The sequence below is a fragment of the Guillardia theta genome (assembly GCF_000315625.1).
Source record: "Guillardia theta CCMP2712 unplaced genomic scaffold GUITHscaffold_10, whole genome shotgun sequence".
Taxonomy (NCBI): Eukaryota; class Cryptophyceae; order Pyrenomonadales; family Geminigeraceae; genus Guillardia; species Guillardia theta.
In genome coordinates, this window is record NW_005434664.1 from 314,123 (window position 1) to 334,069 (window position 19,947).

At 53.6% G+C, this 19,947-nt stretch overlaps 4 protein-coding genes across 4 annotated transcripts; 2 read left to right on the plus strand and 2 right to left on the minus strand.

Annotated features, from left to right (window-relative positions):
- Positions 1-539: 539 nt before the first annotated feature.
- GUITHDRAFT_134135 (hypothetical protein) lies at positions 540-5,562 on the plus strand (the record flags this gene model as incomplete). The annotated part of the gene is made up of 17 exons (XM_005838701.1): positions 540-1,121; positions 1,173-1,284; positions 1,364-1,490; positions 1,773-1,839; positions 1,885-1,941; positions 1,996-2,165; positions 2,212-2,623; positions 2,678-2,704; positions 2,910-3,008; positions 3,286-3,301; positions 3,631-3,682; positions 3,746-3,818; positions 4,479-4,565; positions 4,711-4,758; positions 4,879-4,956; positions 5,070-5,294; positions 5,470-5,562. 17 exons carry the CDS (start codon positions 540-542, stop codon positions 5,560-5,562), a joined length of 2,325 nt encoding a protein of 774 aa, XP_005838758.1.
- Positions 5,563-5,886: 324 nt separating this feature from the next.
- GUITHDRAFT_65658 (hypothetical protein) lies at positions 5,887-7,857 on the minus strand (the record flags this gene model as incomplete). Its single annotated transcript, XM_005838702.1, has 3 exons — positions 5,887-6,552; positions 6,667-7,083; positions 7,132-7,857. 3 exons carry the CDS (start codon positions 7,855-7,857, stop codon positions 5,887-5,889), a joined length of 1,809 nt encoding a protein of 602 aa, XP_005838759.1.
- Positions 7,858-9,177: 1,320 nt separating this feature from the next.
- Positions 9,178-9,663, plus strand: GUITHDRAFT_150806 (hypothetical protein; the record flags this gene model as incomplete). The annotated part of the gene is made up of 2 exons (XM_005838703.1): positions 9,178-9,324; positions 9,474-9,663. Coding segments are annotated over 2 exons (283 nt in total), but the record flags the coding sequence as incomplete, so codon positions are not given.
- A 100-nt stretch (positions 9,664-9,763) lies between these two features.
- GUITHDRAFT_102387 (hypothetical protein) lies at positions 9,764-17,055 on the minus strand (the record flags this gene model as incomplete). Its single annotated transcript, XM_005838704.1, has 15 exons — positions 9,764-9,857; positions 9,915-10,039; positions 10,085-10,147; positions 10,192-10,239; positions 10,283-10,339; positions 10,622-10,736; positions 10,783-10,907; positions 10,954-11,015; positions 11,083-11,168; positions 11,216-11,292; positions 11,338-12,589; positions 13,247-13,579; positions 13,633-13,699; positions 13,755-16,943; positions 16,995-17,055. The coding sequence occupies 15 exons, from the start codon at positions 17,053-17,055 to the stop codon at positions 9,764-9,766; spliced, it is 5,754 nt and encodes a 1,917-aa protein (XP_005838761.1).
- Positions 17,056-19,947: the final 2,892 nt, after the last annotated feature.

Consider the following 19,947-nt stretch of genomic DNA (forward strand, 5'->3'; position numbering starts at 1 on the left):
CCGCCGGCATGATCCCTGGCTTGCTCCGCGCGGGTACGACATAGCCTACCGACCTGCATGGGCTCTTATCGGGAAGTCCCTTGAAAGGGAGGGGTACTATTTCTCAAGTAAGAATGAGGGGTAGTGGAACTTAAGTTTGGTTGAGCCCGTAAGTTGCGTAAGGCCGCGGCTGCTGCCGGCCCGGACGCCCGGAGCCCGGCCCGGCCCAGGCCGGGCCGGCCGACTCAGTGAGTGACTACGCAACTTTACTAGTTGAACTTCCGAAGGCGACTGTGAGTCAGGGTGGTTGATTGTCCTCGTACTGATTTTTAACTTAACTTTGAGTAAAGAACACAACCTGCAGCTTTAGAATGCGGCTAGTCGACATAGGGGAAGGGGAGGGGATAGAGTGAGGAGGAGAGGAGGAGGAAGAGGGGGGAGGGAGGCGTCGAGCTGCTTCCTTACCCAAAGATGCTCTTCACAGCTCTCATGCTGCAGCCTTGCTCATGGTAGACAGGGTTGAAAGCGCTGCCGGGAACCGCGGGGACCAGCAGGTGCAGATGCGAAGACAAGGACAAGTGACACTTCTCCTCCTCCACATCCTCCTCCTGTCATGGCCCGAGACCAGCTTCACGACATGCGGGAACGCGAGGCAGGTGGTGGCAGAGGACAAGGACGCCCTGAGGAGGCTTCAGAGAGTGACCATGGTGCTGAGAGACGCGCATGGGAGCATGAGGAGCATCCTCCCCGCCTCGTTCCTCAACGAGGTGGCAGACAGGAGCCACGACATGCCTCCATGGATGAACGTAAGTGATCGGCCGGAGCAGGGGGTCGATCGGGGGGCCGCCAACTGCAGCTCGAGGAGCCTCCTGGTGAAGGAGTTCCGGGCGAGTGACTTTGTGGGAGGAGTCAGCATGCAGGACCAGGGCCCGTCGAGGAGGTATCAGCTCAAGACGCTGCTTGCCCTCGTCAAGGCACAGATCCCTCCCCTGGCTGTCGACGACTCCACCAGATCTCTGCAGTACGGGGCAGGAGCAAGAGACTCGCTGGCAAACGTCCAAGATCCAGGGAGAGCATGCTCCCGTCCCTTTTGGATCCCACACCTCGTTGACGTCCCGATGCGCACAGTGTTCCAGAGGCTGGTGAGACATTGTTGTTGCTTCTCTTCCACAGCAGTGAGACAGGAGCTGTAGAGAACTTGTGCCTCGGCGAAGCCCGAGCTCGAGCAGCAGATCGAGGAGGCCAACAACAAGATTGCCGGCATGACGGAGGAGGATCGCCACAGTGCTCGAGCGTTGGCGAAACGTCTGTGCTGTCTGTACCTTGACCTTGCAGGCGTGTAGAAGGCAGCTTCTCTGATGCTCCCGCTCATGCCCTCCTGCAGGAATCTGTGAGCTCGTGGGATCCTGGAAGGTTCATGTCGTCCGAGGGGAAGGGGTGGCGCAGCAGTCCTGGGCAAGAGAGGCTCAGTTCTGCTATCAGGCTGCAGCGAAGATCGCAGAGGAATACAGGTGGAGAGGAGTGTGTAGAGGAATGAAGAGGAGGATGTGAGTGTTGGTTCAAGGCGGTGGTTGCGAAGGAGAGCAGTAATGAAGAATATGGTAGTCATTAAGATTCTATACTGTAGGAAGGAGAAGAGCAAGGATGGGAAGATGGGAAGATGGGAAGATGGGAGGATGACAGAGGAGCCTATGAGAATGAGGGAGAAAGTGTGGATGTAGGGGATTGTTGTGCCCACGTTGGCGTTACAAGTGGAGGTGAAGATTTTCCTATCTGACCAGTTCGCTGCCCAGGTTCTCCGACCTGTACAAACTTTCCACCTGCCTCAAGTCTCAGCTTGCCTGCTTCATCGCAGCTCAGGTACCCCCGAGAGCCTCCGCTGCTGGAGTTGTGAGAGCCCTGCAGTTCGGGGGAGAGGGGCCGGGATGGCTGTCGGGCCCAACGGAGCTCAAACTCGAGCATGTAAGAAGGCTGCGATGAGATATCAGTGCAGCAGCAAGGTAACTTGACCAACAGGATCTGAACGAAGTGAAGAGTTCAACGGGTTCGGGCCTCCAGCCTCTCAGTGACGGGAGCTGCGACCGGAAGGACCAGTCCCCTCCAAAGTTACTGTGTTACGACCGTTTGACGGTCACGGGAAAGACGCTGACCAAGAGTGCGAGAGCGGAACCGACGGCAAGCCCGAGGTCAGGGCTGCCTTGCTGTGCGAAGGGAATCTGAACGTGTGCGGAGGGAAAGAGTCTCAAGAGCAAGACGACGATCTGTGAAGGGCGGGAACGAGACGTCGTTGGAGCAGTCGGGGTGCAGGGAGATCTCCCCGACGACTTTCGTCCGACATGTCTTTTCGGTGTATCAGGAGCATCAAACGAGTGAGATGTACAGCAAGAGAGCGGACAGGCTGGACCTGGACGAGAAGGAGGAGGAGGAGGAGGAGGAGGGGGAGGAGGAGGAGGCCGAAGATGAGTTTCATGGGTATGAACTGAAGGAGGCCATCGGGGCAGGAGCGTACGGAGAGGTCTGGCTTGCTACACATGAGGAATGGGAGGGAGAGAAGGGGGAAGAAGGGGAGGAGGATGGAGGAGGGGAGGAATTTCCCCATGCAGATCAGTTCGTGCTGAAGAGATTGTACGTTGAGAAAGGGCAGGTGAGAGAGGAGCTGGGGTCGAAGTTGTGATATGACGACTGGCTACTGCTGCAGGAGATACGACTGAGCGGGATGAGGGAGGTAGGCAAGAGGGAGGAGATAATGGTTGGATGAAAACGTTGATGACAATGACAATGATCATGTTGATTTTGATGATGATGATGATGATGATGATGATGATGATGATGATGACGGAAGAGGGATAGCGAGGAGAGCAAGGGGAGGGGAGGGCTAGAGGAGGGAGACGAGTAGGAGAGAAAGAAACGATGAGCTCAAACTTCCTCAGGTGCATTTTGGACTTCAATTGGCCGGGATACCGCACGTCTGCAGATTCATCGAGTCCTTCGAAGAGCATGCAAACGAAAATGTGACGGAGCTTTGGTTGGTGAGTGACGATGAGAGATAAGATGAGTGTGGATGTGGCTGAGGTGGTAGAGGAGGTGATGGGTATGATGCGGGGGGAGGGGGCGGACGAAGACCAGCGAGCAGGAGTGGACAAGGAGCAGGAGTGGACAAGGAGCAGGAGCAGAGAAGAGGAGCAGGAGCAGAGAGGAGGAGCAGGAGCATAGAGGAGGAGCAGGAGCAGGAGCAGGAGCAGGAGCAGGAGCAGGAGGGGATGTGATGTTGGCAGAGGTGTTCTATTCCAATCTCCTTTCATCCAGGTGTTCAAGTTCGAAGGTCAATCTCTCCGGCAATATCTCTATGAGACCTCCGTCGAAGGATCTCTTGTAATCCTCCAATCTCTCGAGCGCTCACCCTCTTTTCCCTCTCCTTGCTCCCCTTCGCTCCTGCCAACTCCACCTCTGCCTCCTTCCCTGCCTCTACCTCCTCCTCCTCCTCCTCCTCTACCTCCTCCTCCTCCTCCTCCTCCTCCTCCTCCTCCTCCTCCTCCTCCTCCTCCTCCTCCTCCTCCTCCTCGCTTTCCTCCGATCATTCTCATTTTCTCTCTTGCCTATCCTCTCGCGTTCTCAACTTTCTCCTCTCACTTTCTTGCTTTTGCTATTCAGATCCATTTCCAGACATCTCAATTCTGGCGGGACCTCCGGCAGTCCTCGCATGGTCCAAGAATGATTAAGTCCTCTCCTATGGCAAACCCTCAACCTCTTGACTTGATTGTTTCAGGGAAGTCATGCGCCAGATCTTACAGGGAGTCTCTTTCTGCCATACCAAGAACGTCACTCATAGAGATCTGAAGGTCCTCCTCCTCCTCCTCCTCCTCCTCCTCTTCATCCTCCTCCTCCTCCTCCTCCTCCTCCCCCTCCTCCTCCTCCTCCTCCTCCTCCTCCTCCTGCTCCTTTTCCTCCTCCTCCGTGCTGCTTCCGGCTCATCATGCTCACTTCTTCCATGTTCCTTCAGCCCGATAACTTGATCGTTCACGTCCAACTTCCTTCGTGCGGTCCCGTGCAGTCCTTGGAAGAAGAGAGGTTCAGCATCGTGCTGAAACTTGCTGACTTTGGGAGGTGACGTGAGGAGGGCGGGGAACAAAAGGGAGAGGAGGAAAGGACAGGAAGAGCAGAGCAGAGCAGAGCAGAGCAGAGCAGAGCAGAGCAGAGGAGGACAGGAGCAACATGGAGAGGAAGGAAGAGAAGTAGTTCAAAGTCTAACGGAGAGTTGCTGTTGCTCACAGTTGTGCCTTTAGTGCAGTCGATGCTTATTCCGTCGAGCATCTCTACGGGAACAACGGGCCGAGTCAAGAGGCAAGTGGCAGAGGAAGGAAAACGGTTGTATGGGAGGGGAGAAATTGTAACGGGGGATGGGAGAGAGGAGGGAGGAGGAGAAGGATGCAGCAGGAGCAGGAGCAGGAGTCAAAGGGAGGAGGGAGGAGGAGCAGGAGGAGTGACAATGATCATGGTAGGAGGAGACGCTTGACTACGCTCCTCCTGAAGTTCTGTTCGGGGATGGCGTCCCCTGTGCGGCCATGCGACCACATTCATACGATCTGGTTTGAAAAAGCAGAGGAGAGGAAGGGGGAGGGAGGAAGAGAGGAAGAGAGTGGTCGGGATGGGGATGTGTGTGTGGAGGGTGGGGGGGGGGAGTCGGGGCGGCATCGGCAAGAGGAAGGAGGAAGGAGTTGATTGCTGCTGCAGTGGTCTGTCGGGGTGATTTTCCTAGAGATGCTACTGGGAACAAGCAAGGTGAACTGAACAAAATGAAAGCAGAGAGGGGAGGAGGGAGGGAGAGGGTGTCGAAGGATGAGTAGGATGGATATGATGATAATGTCGAGGAGGAGGAGGAGGAAGGTAAAAGTCCTACAGGTGTTTCAGATCGACGGGAGGACGAGAGCTTTCATGACAGTCAAGATGCCCAACGCTCCTTCCAAGATGATCGAGCAGGTCAAGAGCTATCGGCCAGTCAACCCCCTTACCCATGGCAGGCGTGTCTGCTAAAAGCCTTGATGGAGTACCGCATCTATCCTCCTCCTCCTCCTCCTCCCTCCTCCTCTCAGGATGCAAGGAGCATCCAAGGTGCCAGCTCTGCCAGCAACGATGAAAATTCTCCATCCTCGCTTGCGGGGGCGCTCTCCCAATTCGCAAAACAACAGAGTTCTCGGCAAGACGCCATGGAGAAGGAGGAGGAGGAGGAGGAGGAGGAGGAGGAGGCAAGCAACGCATTGCAGGAAGCGCTGCTGAAGCGGGACCCTCTTGGTATTGGACTGCCCGATAGACAAGCTGTGAGTCGTTCTCCTGCACGAAAACCTGTCTCCACGAACTCCTCCCCCCCCTTCTCCTCTGCCTCCACCACCACCACCACCACCACCTCCTCCTCCTCCTCCTCCTCCTCCTCCTCCTCCTCCTCCTCCTGCCACCTTGCTCCCCTTCTTTTCCACTGTCTTAAGTTGCCAGCAGGTCAACCTCCTGCGTAGTCTGCTGCGGTGGAACGCAGAGGAGAGGATCTCAGCAGAAGCTGCCTTGAAGCATCCCTACTTCGTGGGAAGCTAGAACTTCAGTCGGGGGGGAAGAAGTGAGAAGGAGTGGAAGCCGGAGGAAGAAATTTCAAGAGTCTTCGTGCATTTCTTACAAGCCTCTACCAAATCGATTCCCTAAACCACCAGGAAAGAAATAGAGAGGGAGGAGGAAAATCAATTCCCAATCCCTACTCTGCAAGGTCCGTTAACACAGCCGAAAGAATATGTCTCCTCCTCCTCCTCCTCCTCCTCCTCCTCCTCCTCTTGCTCCTCTTGCTCCTGCTCCTCCTCTCTGCTCATCCTGCACCTGGATCCCTCGCTGCTCTCACCCGCCACACATGTACAATCTTCATCCTCCTCACCACACGTCGCATCGCTCAGCGGGCGCCATGGGCGATCCTCGAGGGCACTGGAACACCTCAGCAAAGGGGGCGAACTGGCTGAGGGCGCCGAGGACGCGGAACTTATTGGGGGCATGCGGGTCAGTGAGGACCTGGTTCAGTACTCCCTTCTTCCTCTCCACTGTACACCAAGTCTGTGCGAAGGCCGTGAAGAACACGCGCTTCTCCTCAGGCTGCCTCTCCTTCGCCGCCATGAACGCCTGGTAGGAGAACTTGAGTCCCCCGGCGTCCGCCATGTCCTCCCCCAGCGTCAGGTTCCCGTTCACGTGCCGGTACGCGACGGAGTAGGAGTCGAACAGCCGGGCGACGCAGCTGCTCCTCTCCTTGAACTTCTCCACCGTCTCCTTGTCCCACCAGTCATGCAGCGATCCCCTCTCGTCGTACTCCCTCCCGCTGTCGTCGAACCCGTGCGTCATCTCATGCCCTAGCACGCTCCCGATGCTCCCGTAGTTCCTGGCGTCCGGGTTGGAGGCGTCAAAGAAGGGCGCCTGCAGGATCCCAGCAGGGATCCAGAGCCCGTTGTTGTTGGGCCCGTAAAAGGCGTTGACCTCGGTCGGAGTGCTTCCACCCCAGCTCCTCCTCTTGGGCGCCTCGTTCATCTTGCGGAAGTCACGATCCACCGCCTTGCGGTTCACCAGCAGGTAGTTGGAGAAGTAGTCCGACCCCAGCAGGCCATCCAGGTCCCTGCTCTCCACCGGCCAGTCTGCCTTCCCGTCCTTGTCCGTGGGCCAGGCCACCTGGAAGAACATCTTCTCTAGCTTCGACTGCGCCGCCAGCCGGTCGTCGGGCGACATCCACCCTTCCTTTTTCAGGCTCTCCAGGAAGCGACTCCGGATGCCCTCCAGCATCTCCAGCGCCGCCTGCCTGTTGGCAACGTGGAACACCTTGTCCACATACAGCTTCGCTGCCGGCCAGGCTACGTCCGAGGTGGTGCTGTAGTAGCACTTGCGGGGGCGAGGGTTCTTCTGCTGGATGCCGTAGAGGTCCTTGCTGTACTCCACCATGACGTCGATGAAGTCGGCGGAGAGGTAGACCGCTGCCCCCTTGATCACGTTCCATCGCAGCTTCGCCTTGATCGCCTCTAATGAAGTATCCTTGAGCATCTGCTCCAGCCCGTCGAAGTACTTCTCGTCGCGCAACAGGAGCACGAGGCCCTTGTCAGTCCCGACCTCCAGCAGGCTCGGGTAGTCTGACTCGCACACCTTTGCGCTGCCGTCAGGTGGGCTGGTGCAGGAGGAGAGCTTTTGCAGCCATGTCCGCCACGGCCATGATGGCGTCTGCTGCTCCAACACCTCAACAGTGATGGGCTTGCCATGGTCATGCCGCTCCTTGTCTCGGTCGGTCGAGTACTTGGCGATCCTCGTCTCGAGGTCCAGCACCATCTTGGCCTCTTTCTCCGCGTCCTCGCGGCCCACAAGCTTGAAGAACTTGGCTGCAACCTCCACCAGCTTCTTTCTGTGCCCCTCCATCTCATCCGAGTCCTCAGTGTAGTACGTCTTGTCGGGGAGGGAGTAAGAGCCGGGACCAACGTTGAACGACTTGGTGCTGGAGTCTCTGGGGTTGGACGAGATGTACCACGAGAACAGCACGTCGATGTCTTGCTTGTTCAGCTCCGTCACGACATGAACCAGGGACGACACGTCCTTGACGGAGTCGATCAGGTTCAGCCATGGCGCCAGCGGCTTCGCTCCCAGGGAGTTAACACGATCCTCATCCATGCACGAGCGGAAGTAGAGGCCGGCAGGCCCGGGGTCCGTCTTGAACAGCTCCGTCTCCGACTCCCGGACCATCTTGTCGGCATAATCCCAGCTGAGGCTCTTGGAGGACTTGAACTTCGGGATATCTTGGTGCGTGGCATCGTAGTTGCCGCATGCAAACTCATAGAAGTCGTCGCAGGGATCAACATCCGCGTTGATCGCGTCCCTCATGTCCTGCGGGAAGCCAGAGATCTGGAGACGAGTGGCTACGCTCTCCGCTCCCTGGGAGATCTTCTTGCTTCCTATCTGATCCTCCACGAACCAGATGTCCTGGAGGCGCTTGATGAAGTTGATGCTTCCATCTCCATCCACCATGGCCTTCTCGAACCCTCGCTTCAGCGCATCTTGGTCTTCCTGCGGCCCTTTCTTGGAGGGATCGACGTTCGCATCATCTTTCCAGAGCTTCTGGCTTTTCTCCAGCAGCATTGAGCCAACTTTACCCATGAGCGATGAGCTCTTATCCCCTTCTCCCATTCTCTCTCCTTCTCTTCCTCCCACGCTCAGCATCACGAGCGCCGCCAAGGCGACAGCAGAAGCTATTCCCACTGCCCACCGCATTTTCGCCCGAAACAATCCCAGCGGACCCCTACAACATGAACCCTTACCCAGTATTCATCATTACCCCACCCCATGAATACAGATAAATGTCTGTCCCAAGAACCGGTAATATTGTCCATGACCCACCCTTCTTTTACCCACTACCCCGTCCGAGCTCCTGCTCTATTTCGGCTGAGGAAAGCGGTTACGGGGAGTAAAGATACGTTACATAATACATGGTTGCATTCGCAACGGCTATAACTGTTCCGAACCGTTCTTGAAGAGACGGCTGCCTCTTCGCACCGCGGGGAATGAGGCGGAGGGAAACTTGAGCACGATGGCAGAGGAGGGGTGGGAAGATGGAAGAGAGGAGACGGGAAGGGGGAGGGCAGGAAGGCAGGAAATGGTGGGCAAGCAGCGGGAAGCAGCGGGAAGCAGGCAGAAGAACGGCAGAAGGACGGGGATGGTAACCATGATGCACGGGAACGGCATGTGCTGGAGAGTAGGAAAGAAGCAGTTGAATGCTCCTGTACGGAAGAAGCAGATTACGGAGACCATGATGAAAAAAAAGAATCGAGCACAGAGGGAGGTAATTCGAGGAGCGAGTCGAACAGAGAGAAGAAATGGCAAAAGCATCTGTTAAGATGAAGCCGGTGCCGCTGCCAATCGTTGTCAAATAGTAGTATTCGATAAGATGTGTCTTCGGTTCTAGATCAGGAGGGAGTGAGTCTTGGTTCACAGCAAGATAGAAAGTTACGATGTTGTTGAAATTCAGGTTTTTTCCTTGAGAACAATCACATTTTGACACTCGATAAGAACTAGCAACTCTAGGAGAACTAGCAACTTGTTAGTGTGGTGCCTTGTGCGATGAATGAGTGTGGGAGGTGGCCTTCAAACGCTCAGCGATATCGAGCTTGTCGAACCAACTTGTTCTGATGTGTTTCTAAACAGGACAATGATTCTTCAGTCCCTTCTCTTCACCAAGCTCGGTGCTCCTTTTGAGACTCCCTCTGGAGGCGCTTGGGATGACCAGATCACCTACAACTTCACCACTGATCCCGAGTACACCGACAACGGCTACGTCAAGCACTACACTGACCTGTGAGAATATTTCCCGTCCTCCCTCTCCTCTCCTGGTTCCTTCTCACCCTGTTGTCCGTTCCCTAAATCATGGTCTCCTTCTCCTTCTTCACTATTACACATCTTCCTCCCTCCATCCCTGTTCATGTCATTCGCTCACTTCCATTCAGCTGGAGCCCGGCATGGCAGCACATGGACAACCTCGACCACATCCGCCCCTCCATGGGAGTTCCTTCCTGGGACGCTCCTTCCCAGTGGAACCTCCCCGGACGCGCGTTCCCTGGCCCTGCCGCTGACAAGTTGTAAGTTTGGTTGGAGACTTGCGATTTTTTGAGAATTTTAAAGATTGAGATCTTGTGATATCATTCAAGGGTGGGGGGGGGGGGGGGGAGGATTGTACAAAGAATATCGAGGATGATGAGGGACGAGAGGAAGAAGGAGAGGAGACGGATGGCGAAGGTCAAGATCGTTGCCCAAGACTCTCCTGGTCTTGGCTCTGCAACTGCATGAGGATCTCGTGCAGTCGCTGGTTCGTTGCGCTGTGCTCGCGCTCGCTGGTCCAGAAGTGTCACCACCATCACCATCCTCCTGTCCTCCCTGCCTCTCGCTACCTGATCTCACTCTCAGCCTCGTGGAGCATCTGGCTGTACTGCTTCGCAAGGTCCTCCAGCTCTCTCGAGTGAGTGAGCATCCCCTCCTCTAGCACAGTGTTCTCCATCTCCCTCAGGGTGGTGGTCTGCCGCAGCATCAGGACGAGAGAAGATGCTGCATTTAGTCGCACCTCGAACATGGTGATGATGTCACTCAGGACGTCGCCGAACTCAATCTGGACGTCGATGAGCTCCTGGAGGTGCGTGAGGAGCGGAGAGCAGCGACAAGTCCACTCACTCTCAGCATGGCGGAGATGAGGACGCGCTGGTCCCCCTTGATCTTCTCCTGCTCTCTTGTGAGCAAGCACTAGGGCAGCGAGATGGCAGACCTCCTTCTCTATCCTCGTAAGCATCCCTCGGTTGCGACTCGCGATCCTCTGAATCTCCTGCAGGCATGCAAGGTTAGGAGGGAGGGGGAGATCGTGAAGATGGGGAAGTGACAGCAGCGAAGGAGGAGGAAGAATGTTGTGGGAGGTGGAAGAAGGGGAAGGGAGGGAAGAGGGAGAAGAGGAGGACGGTTGATTCAAGCAAGGCAGAGACGACAAGACCTGTTCGTGTATCTCTTCGAGCATGATGAGCCGCTCCTGCATCTCCTCCACCCTGCCATGCCATCACAAGGAGCAGGATCGGACGAGCTCATGCTCTTGCCGGACTAGAGGAACGCTGACGTTCTTGAGGCCCTTGAGCTCTGCTGTGATGACCCTCAGGTTCTCTTGAGCAACGCTCTGCTCGAGGTCTTCGATCTTCCTCTCCAGCAGCTCCTCCCTGGCCTGAGCTTGTGCGCTGGTGGAGCGTCAGAGAGAGGAGCGCGAGGTCTGCGAGGCCTCACAGGGCGTTCTGAAGGTTCGTGACGTGATGCTCGTGTCGGTTCTTGAGCTCGAGGATCTGCTTGTTGAAAGCTTCCTTCTCAGCTGAAGTCTTGCTGTTCATGTACTTGAGCATCGCCTTCCGCTCCTGCAAGCTTTGTCAGGCAGCAGCATCACTCGCAGCTGCTCTCCACATTCTCCATCTTGTACAAGCGGTTGTATAAAGTCTGAGCCTCCCGGGCGATCTGTGTTTTTGCTGTCGACAGCCAAGTCAGAGAAAGCCGAAGAGAGTCTTGGGAGAGGTCAGGAGGCACAAGGCAGACCTGAGGCAACTTTTTCTATCTGGTTGCTGTGGAGGGTGGCAGCGAACTGAAGGGACTTTGACGCTTCTTGGAAACCTGCTTTCAACCTGCGGGCCATCAGAACCACTTCTAATGTTCGCAAGAACAAACCAACCTCTCCATGTCATTCGAAGTTCTTTCAAGATCAGCCTTCAGCTTGTCGATGACCTGGTTCCTCGATGATATTTGGAGCTGCAAATGAATGTCAGCAAGATTGAAAACCAAGATGTCAAACACCTCAAGCTCTTTGTTTTGACTTGTCAACTTGTCTCTTTCGAGGGTTCTCAGCGCAAAGTCATGCTTGAGGTTGTTGAGGTCTTGTTCGATGACGTGCAGGTTGCCGTTAGATTGCTTCTTCTCAATCTCCAAATCGAGCTCGAGACGCCTGATCACCGACTGATATTCCGCATTCGTGCTTGTTAGCTGGGAGATCTTTTCTTTGTAGTTGGTCAGGTTCTGATCTGCATTCAACACCATCTGATCCAGTTTGTGGTTGCTCGACTTTAGAGTCTCAATGTTCTTCATCAGCTCTTCGACCTCCCTCTGGTGTCTCAACCTCTCCTCCTCCAGCTGATGTTGTAACGTCGGCGATATGTCGCGGCCTCGCTCATCCAGCTGCATCTGAGTGACGCTCTGCCGGGACAGAGAGGGGAGTTTTACATCCTCCTTGAGCAATCGTGTGTTTTCTTTCCGCAGGTTCCGGTCCGTGGCGAGGATGTGCTCGATGTGGTACTGGAGGTCAACCAGCCGATGCTCACAGAGGGAGACAGTCTGGTCCAGCCGTGAAAGTTGCTCCGGCAACATGCTGCCCGGTTGAGCTGCAGAGCCCTCACTGCTCACATCTGCCGTCTCATGCAAGGCCTCCTCGACATCCAGCAGAAGGACTCTCCTTCCTTCTTGCTGCTTTGAACTGGAAGCCTTGGCTGAAGGCAAATTTGACGTGGAAGAAGCTTCTCTCTGAGCATTCTGAACGCTTTGATGATTGACGAGCTCATGGCTGAGTTGCTCTTTCTGCATCAGCAGTATCGAGTTCATCGTCAAGATCTTATCGTGCTCCAGCTCCATCTCCATGAGCTTGTGAGATTCTTTCTTCCTGATCTCTAGCTCTTCTTCCAGAGTCATCAGTTTACTCTGCAGGAGAGACTTCTCATAGGACAGCTTGTGGAGCTGCTGCATGTAATCCTCGTTCAACCTTGCGCAATCATCGAGAGATTTGTTTGAACTCTCGAGTTGCATACTGAGGCCCCTTATCGATCTATCCAGTCCATCTATCACCTTGTCTTTCTCGCTCAATTTTGAGTTCACAAACGAGAGTTCTCTCTTCAGCTGGCTCGTATTTGACATCTCCCACTCAAGCTGGTTCTGTAGAGATCTACATCTCTCCATCAGCTTTGCCACCTCCCCCTCCGCCATCGCCGCCCTGCTCCTTGGCTCCTTCGACATTGCTTCCTGCATCGCAAAACAGTCCTGTTTAGTTTGCTGTATCAATCTGATATCAAACTGTCATGTTGACGCCTCCCTCTTGGGAATTCACACCTCTCCTATTCAACAAAGACGAATCTTCTAATTTGAGTCACAAAATCGACAAAGACGGTGGGGTACATGTGACTCACTTCCAGCTACTCATCTCCACCATGGCGCATGTAAATGCATCCTGTCTCATCCACACATCTCCGTTCCTGCATGGCGCCTGCTGCTTTCTGCTTCCTCGATGCTCCTCGCGCTCCCATCAGCAACAAAGCATGTCCCTCTTCCGGGCGCAGCGATGCTGTAACGGCTGTTACGTTTTAAAAAAACGTTTTACAGACTCTCTTACTAGGCTGAAGGACAAAACCGCCGGCCCGGACTCTACTACACTGTGACACTACTAGTAGGCTGGCCCGACCGCCGCGCAGGCGGCTCCGAGCACGGGCCGGGCCGGCCGGTATGGCACTGCCGCAGTCACCATCTCGTACCATCACGGTGCCGGACGGTGGCAACTGCACTCACTGCGGGCGGCAGCGCATGACTTGGCATACCGTACTAGCTACGGTGAATGACTCATGAGACTCATCATTGCGTAATAATCAATCAGTAACCGGGTTACATTACATTACAACTTTTGTCTACAGAAGTTCTTTCACTTTCGCGATCAGAACCTTGGCACCTTGTGCTTCTTCCAGTCTCTTGCGAAGGCATCAAAAACTCTCTCCTCTGAGCAACGATGCTAGGGTTTTGTCGCATTTCTTCTAATAGTTCTTCAGAGTCGTCCACAGGGCCTTCTACCAAACTCAATGCCCCATCGATCAGATCAGGGTGCAATGGAGGCAGCAGGCAGTGGAGTGGATCCTCTCCGTCACTTTCCTGAATGCTTTCCGATGAAATGCTGATAGAGTCGGGTACATATTCCGAATCCGACTCGTCCCGATAAACAGCATCCCCCGAAAGAAATTCAGTAAAGAAACGACAAGAGTCGCTATCACAACTGTAGGACGAATCGCTGAAAGACAAAACAAACAATCAATATTCAAATGCCATGAACAGTCGAAGCACCTGGACTGAGACAAATTGCTGCTTGCACTGTCTTGGCCACTATCGAATGGAGTTTGAGGACACTCATCTGCAACGTAATAAGTGTGTTCATTACAGACATAGGCAAAGGGCCAAAAAGGTACCTTCAGATGCATGCCTGACGAGTGCATCAGACTTTTGAAACACTTTCTCGAGATGAGATAGTCCATCCTTTACAATGCTCCCCTCCATGGAATCTGCAGCGATCGCTCTAAAAGACTCATGCCCTCTATCTGCTGCAATATGCAAATTGACCCTGTCCTCCGATTGAACCTTCTCCTGGTCATTTCCTCCCTGATTGTTTCCATCCTCTATCTCCGATCCAAGAACGAAAACGGCACTAGACTGAGATTGTGATTCAGGGTCAGCCAGGTGCTGGAAACAATCTACAGCTGCAACTTCAAATTCATCCCCAGCCTCTGCTTCCCTACTGACCAGCCCTTCCTCCTGAGCTTTGCAATCCTCAGCCTCTGAATCGATCTCAGACCAAGCCTCTTCACCAAACAACAAGCCCGTCACGTCACCACTGTAGCTAAAAGTCTTACACTGAGCTTCTGCAAATTCGATTCCCCCAGGTGCCTCGCTTCCGTCGTCAGCCTTGTCGTGAGCGTACTCCTTGCAAGCTTGTGGGTCTCCTTGCCTCTGGCTGTCATCCTCCTTAGCTCCCTTAGCCCTCTCAGCCCCGTCCTCGAGCTTTCCGATGCAGACAAAGCTTGACTCGGCCCTGTCAGCCTCCTCGTCGGCCTCTGCTTCTCGTCTGACCAGCCCTTCCTCCTGCGCTTTGCCATCCTCAGCCTCTGGCCTAGCCTCAGACTCGCCGACCCCCCCAGGTGCCTCGCTTCCGTCGTCAGCCTTGTCGTGAGCGTACTCCTTGCAAGCTTGTGGGTCTCCTTGCCTCTGGCTGTCATCCTCCTTAGCTCCCTTAGCCCTCTCAGCCTCGTCCTCGAGCTTTCCGATGCAGACAAAGCTTGACTCGGCCCTGTCAGCCTCCTCGTCGGCCTCTGCTTCTCGTCTGACCAGCCCTTCCTCCTGCGCTTTGCCATCCTCAGCCTCTGGCCTAGCCTCAGACTCGCCGACCCCCCCAGGTGCCTCGCTTCCGTCGTCAGCCTTGTCGTGAGCGTACTCCTTGCAAGCTTGTGGGTCTCCTTGCCTCTGGCTGTCATCCTCCTTAGCTCCCTTAGCCCTCTCAGCCCCGTCCTCGAGCTTTCCGATGCAGACAAAGCTTGACTCGGCCCTGTCAGCCTCCTCGTCGGCCTCTGCTTCTCGTCTGACCAGCCCTTTCCTCCTGCGCTTGCCATCCTCAGCCTCTGGCCTAGCCTCAGACTCGCCGACCCCCCCAGGTGCCTCGCTTCCGTCGTCAGCCTTGTCGTGAGCGTACTCCTTGCAAGCTTGTGGGTCTCCTTGCCTCTGGCTGTCATCCTCCTTAGCTCCCTTAGCCCTCTCAGCCTCGTCCTCGAGCTTTCCGATGCAGACAAAGCTTGACTCGGCCCTGTCAGCCTCCTCGTCGGCCTCTGCTTCTCGTCTGACCAGCCCTTCCTCCTGCGCTTTGCCATCCTCAGCCTCTGGCCTAGCCTCAGACTCGCCGACCCCCCCAGGTGCCTCGCTTCCGTCGTCAGCCTTGTCGTGAGCGTACTCCTTGCAAGCTTGTGGGTCTCCTTGCCTCTGGCTGTCATCCTCCTTAGCTCCCTTAGCCCTCTCAGCCTCGTCCTCGAGCTTTCCGATGCAGACAAAGCTTGACTCGGCCCTGTCAGCCTCCTCGTCGGCCTCTGCTTCTCGTCTGACCAGCCCTTCCTCCTGCGCTTTGCCATCCTCAGCCTCTGGCCTAGCCTCAGACTCGCCGACCCCCCCAGGTGCCTCGCTTCCGTCGTCAGCCTTGTCGTGAGCGTACTCCTTGCAAGCTTGTGGGTCTCCTTGCCTCTGGCTGTCATCCTCCTTAGCTCCCTTAGCCCTCTCAGCCTCGTCCTCGAGCTTTCCGATGCAGACAAAGCTTGACTCGGCCCTGTCAGCCTCCTCATCGGCCTCTGCTTCTCGTCTGACCAGCCCTTCCTCCTGCGCTTTGCCATCCTCAGCCTCTGGCCTAGCCTTAGGCTCGGCGCCTTGTTGACGCGACAAGCCTGTCATTTCACGGCTGTTGCTGCCAGTCGTACACTCAGTTTCTGGCTCGTATCTAGAGTCAGGGGTTTGCTCATTAATTTTGCTGGAAGCACAGCAAGAGTTGTATTTTTGGTCTTCATTTCCGCTGCTAGCATCAGTTAGCCATTGGCTACTATTTTCCTCAGTCATCTTGTTCTTTGCTTTGATAAAATTCACAAAGCCTGACCAAACTGAACAGTGCTGTTTTGTCTTCCTCTTGGGTTCAACCTGAGCAGGACTTACGCGCTTTCTGTTGTTTTGGGCCTCTTGCTCACTCTGAAAGTGTGGTTGAACCCTCCAATCATCAACACCCTTGGCATTCCAGCTACCCTTGTCCTGATGTTCCGGCTGTCTCTTTGCTTTGTTCTCTCCGTCGTTATCATCGTCACGCGCACAAAACTTTTCGGACCATACTCCGTCTCTGCAAGTCGTGCTTAACCCCAATTCGCAATCTGCCTTCGTCCTAGATACTTGTCCATTTTCCTTCACTGGAATGCGAGCTTTGTTTTGGGATCCATGCTCGCCATGATCAATACTGGAGCTGGTTTGAGCCAGATCACTCTTTTCAGATTCTGAGTTTTGCTTAGGCTCTTCAGAAGCCGCTCTGTCATACTCAGGGTCAGGTGTATCCACACGTGTGGAGTACATCGTAGCACAACTGTCAGTCTTGGATTTTGCTTCTCCTTTAACTTCAGCCTCATTTTGAGAATCGGATCTGTAATCACACTTGGAGCCTGTAGCAGCACCAAGGTTCCCGTCGCCAGCCTTTACTTCTAGCTTCTGCACAGCTTTTGATGATGTATTGGATTGAGTTTGATATTGGAGCTCGTCAGCACATGAAAGGACTGTCGAAGTTTCAACCAGAAAGATTTGCTGGCTGGATGAGCTGTCCGTCGATGTCCAGCTGTTTTTGACTGACTCATCATCCTCCCATTTTCGTTCCTGATGATCGACATTTATCGGATCGTGAATGTCCTCCTGAAATTTCTCTGCAAGCAGATTTCGTCCAGACTCTTGCTCTTGGTTTGGCATGAATTCAGATTTGACATCGCATTCTTTCAGATTGCTTGGTTGGATCGAACATTTCTTGTCAGCTGGAAATAGAATTTGCTGTCGCCCATATCTTTTCACGCGCTTGATTGTATTCAAGATATGGAGATCTGCAATGTTTTCCGTGTCATCTGGAGAGACAGTACCGTGCAAATTATTACCTTCAGTCTCTTGGTGATATATTGCAGTATTTTTGCCGTCTTTCGTACAACTGTTCGTCATCGTGCACCGACTTTCTGTCTGGTTTAATTTAGATGTCGACATTTTACATGTTCCGGATTTTGCTTGCGCAGATTGTGTGATTCCATATTCATGCTCTTTACCTCCATCGTTTACTTGCTCACCGTGAGGAGGAGCTTCATGACTGTAAGCATCTGTATGTTGTCGATGCACAGGCGTCAATTGAGCATCATCAAAGCTGAACATGAATTTCGGAAACGGCCTTGCAAATGGTTGAATAGCCGAAACTATTTGAGGCGATTCAAATGAAAAAGGTAATTCGACTGCCTTCTCCGTTTCATATCGTTTTGATGGTTGGTCGTCTATTGTCTCTGCAAGTACTGATATCCCATGCAATTCGGTTCGAGGATCGCCTTTATTCAAACCATCGCTTTCTTGTCTCATTTGAACTTTTTTGTTTGTTCTTGTGTCATATTCAGTGCTCTGATGTGGAGGCAATTTTCCCGATGATGAGGAAATCGTACAAAAGCGATCTTCGGTGTTCAGGGATTCTTGGCTTGTATTTCTGATTTTGGAACATTCAGGATTCATCTCTTTAGAGGATGACATCGGAGTCAAAACAGAGTGATTGGCTGGCATCAACGAGTTTGGTCTGACATTTGATTGTGTTGGATCGACATGAATCTCACAGCCAATGAGTTTGTTTTTTTTTTCCACTGGAACTGAGAAAGCACCCTGTTTCAACCGTGAACAATCAGGAATCTGTGTAGTCTCCGACAGCCTTTTAGGTCGAATTTTGTCCACGTCAGGTTTCGATCGATAGTTAGAAGAAAATGCAAATGCCGATCTACTTCGCTTCCTCAACTCTTCAACATTGCCGGTACCGAATTTGAGTTTTCGTTTGCTAAGAGTAGGCAGTGATTTCTTTTCTTCAACTTGTACAAATGAAATATCATTTTTGTTGTCTGAAGTTTTTGAAAGTTTCTTGTCAGGTTCTCTCATAGATGTCTTGCGCTTCTTGTATTCGGCTAGCACAAGATTACCTGTACCTTCGACTCGTCGAACGCATCTGGTTGGTCCATGTGAATTGTTCTCACTTCTTGTCGCTGGCATTGCAACTAGACTTGTTGATGTCTTCTGTGATCGACTATCTTCCACAGCGATGTGCCAGGCGTTCAGCATGAGTCTCGCAAGCTCCGCCGCCGACATGATCGAATGACTTTGGCGGGAACCAAGAGTTTGTGGCCTATCTATGAGGTGGTTCCCTACTCCCCACGCAAGCCCATCGGAAAACTGGCAAGTGGGCAAGGTGCTGCTCATCATCAGTGAAAAGATGAAATGGAAACACAATTAGCTCACCGCATTTAGCCTCCATCCCCTCAACTACCTCAGGTTCGAGGCTTTCCTAGCACCTTCCTAGACTGGGTCATAGTGAGGTCTGTGGAGCATAAGGAAGTGGGTGCATCTGACCCTCATCCCCTCATCCGATCGCTATAGGAATGCCATAGGATCCTTAGGTCAGATAGAACCTAGGTCGTACGTAGTCAACAACATCATTGATCGTAACGGATGGTGTCCGTTGAGGGTCCATAACCCCACCCCTTCGATGTATCACCCCCACCCAAGTTTTGTGAGTCCCGTTCCTTCCCCACAAGTGACACATCTTCTTCCCGACCCCGGTACCACCCCCTTGTTTCCCTGGAAAGTACCTATCGTGACCCAGCAAGTAAACCAGAACGCCCCACCCCCAGCTTTGAGCAGCGGCCTCCCACATATGCTGACAGCACCCGCCACCCCTCAGAGCGCAAAGGGTGCCTAAAACCTTTTTTTGAGCCTCATCCACCCCAGGATTGTAGGCCAACTTAACGTAGGAAGAAGGGGTACGCAGTTGGTACGGCGGGCACCTGCATTCAAGCACCGTGCACAGGGGTGATAGACAATTCTATAAAAGGAAAACGTACCACCCCCGCGGATGAAGCCTCGTGACCCAATTTTGCAGCCCAGCCTACCCCTCGTTGAAAGATCACTACCCCCTCGAGATACCAATGCTTTACAAACCATTCTCAACGACCAGACCACCCAACCCCTATCCTGACCAAGAAGCCCTACAGCGCGTTACCTAAGTGGTCATACTCTTTTCTTATACAGGTATCCCCGTAATAGGACCAAGGGTACACTTCTCAATCACGATACGGTGTAAGACACCCCCGCCGACAAAAGACAAGCAATCCCCACCCCCCACCTACCCCAGAAATGCACTCCCCAATTTTACAACACTCTCCAATACGACCTTCTCGCATATGAGAAGGGGGGGTAGTACTAGTGGATTGTGAGTACCCTACCCTGAAGAAGAGAACGTGTCAAATCCCTGCCCTGTCCTCTTCTATATCTGTTGTATAACAGACACCCTACCCCTTGAACTACGAGTTTTCTCAAATCTACTCCCTTCAGCAAGCACCCCCACCACCCAAGCTTTCTACACCCCTTCTCCTCTGCAGAATCATCCTAGCATTCCCCTCTTCCACTAGGCGTTGCAGGGGAAGGATGCTAGATTTAGGGGTGGTACCAAGGTTGTAGCAGCGAGGGTTAAAACGTGATCGAGCTGATGGGGTACGAAAAATTGAAAAATAATTGTGGTAGGGTGGAAATGGTTGAGAATCATGGGTAGGGTTGAATCGATTTAAGCATGGTAAAGGGGTACTCGTCAGGGGGGTAGGTATTTTGTTGAGGCGGAGGGTGGCGTACTCAGCTGCAACAGAATTCAAAAAAAGATGGTGGAGTATGGGGAAAGGGGGGGTACTACCTGGATCTTCGGGCAACAAAGAAGTTGATACATTTTAGAGGTGGGGTGCTCCACGAAAAGGAGGTACTGGGTAGGGTTGTAGGTTAGTCTTTGGATAGATACTACAAGGGGTCGACTATGAAACAGAGTCG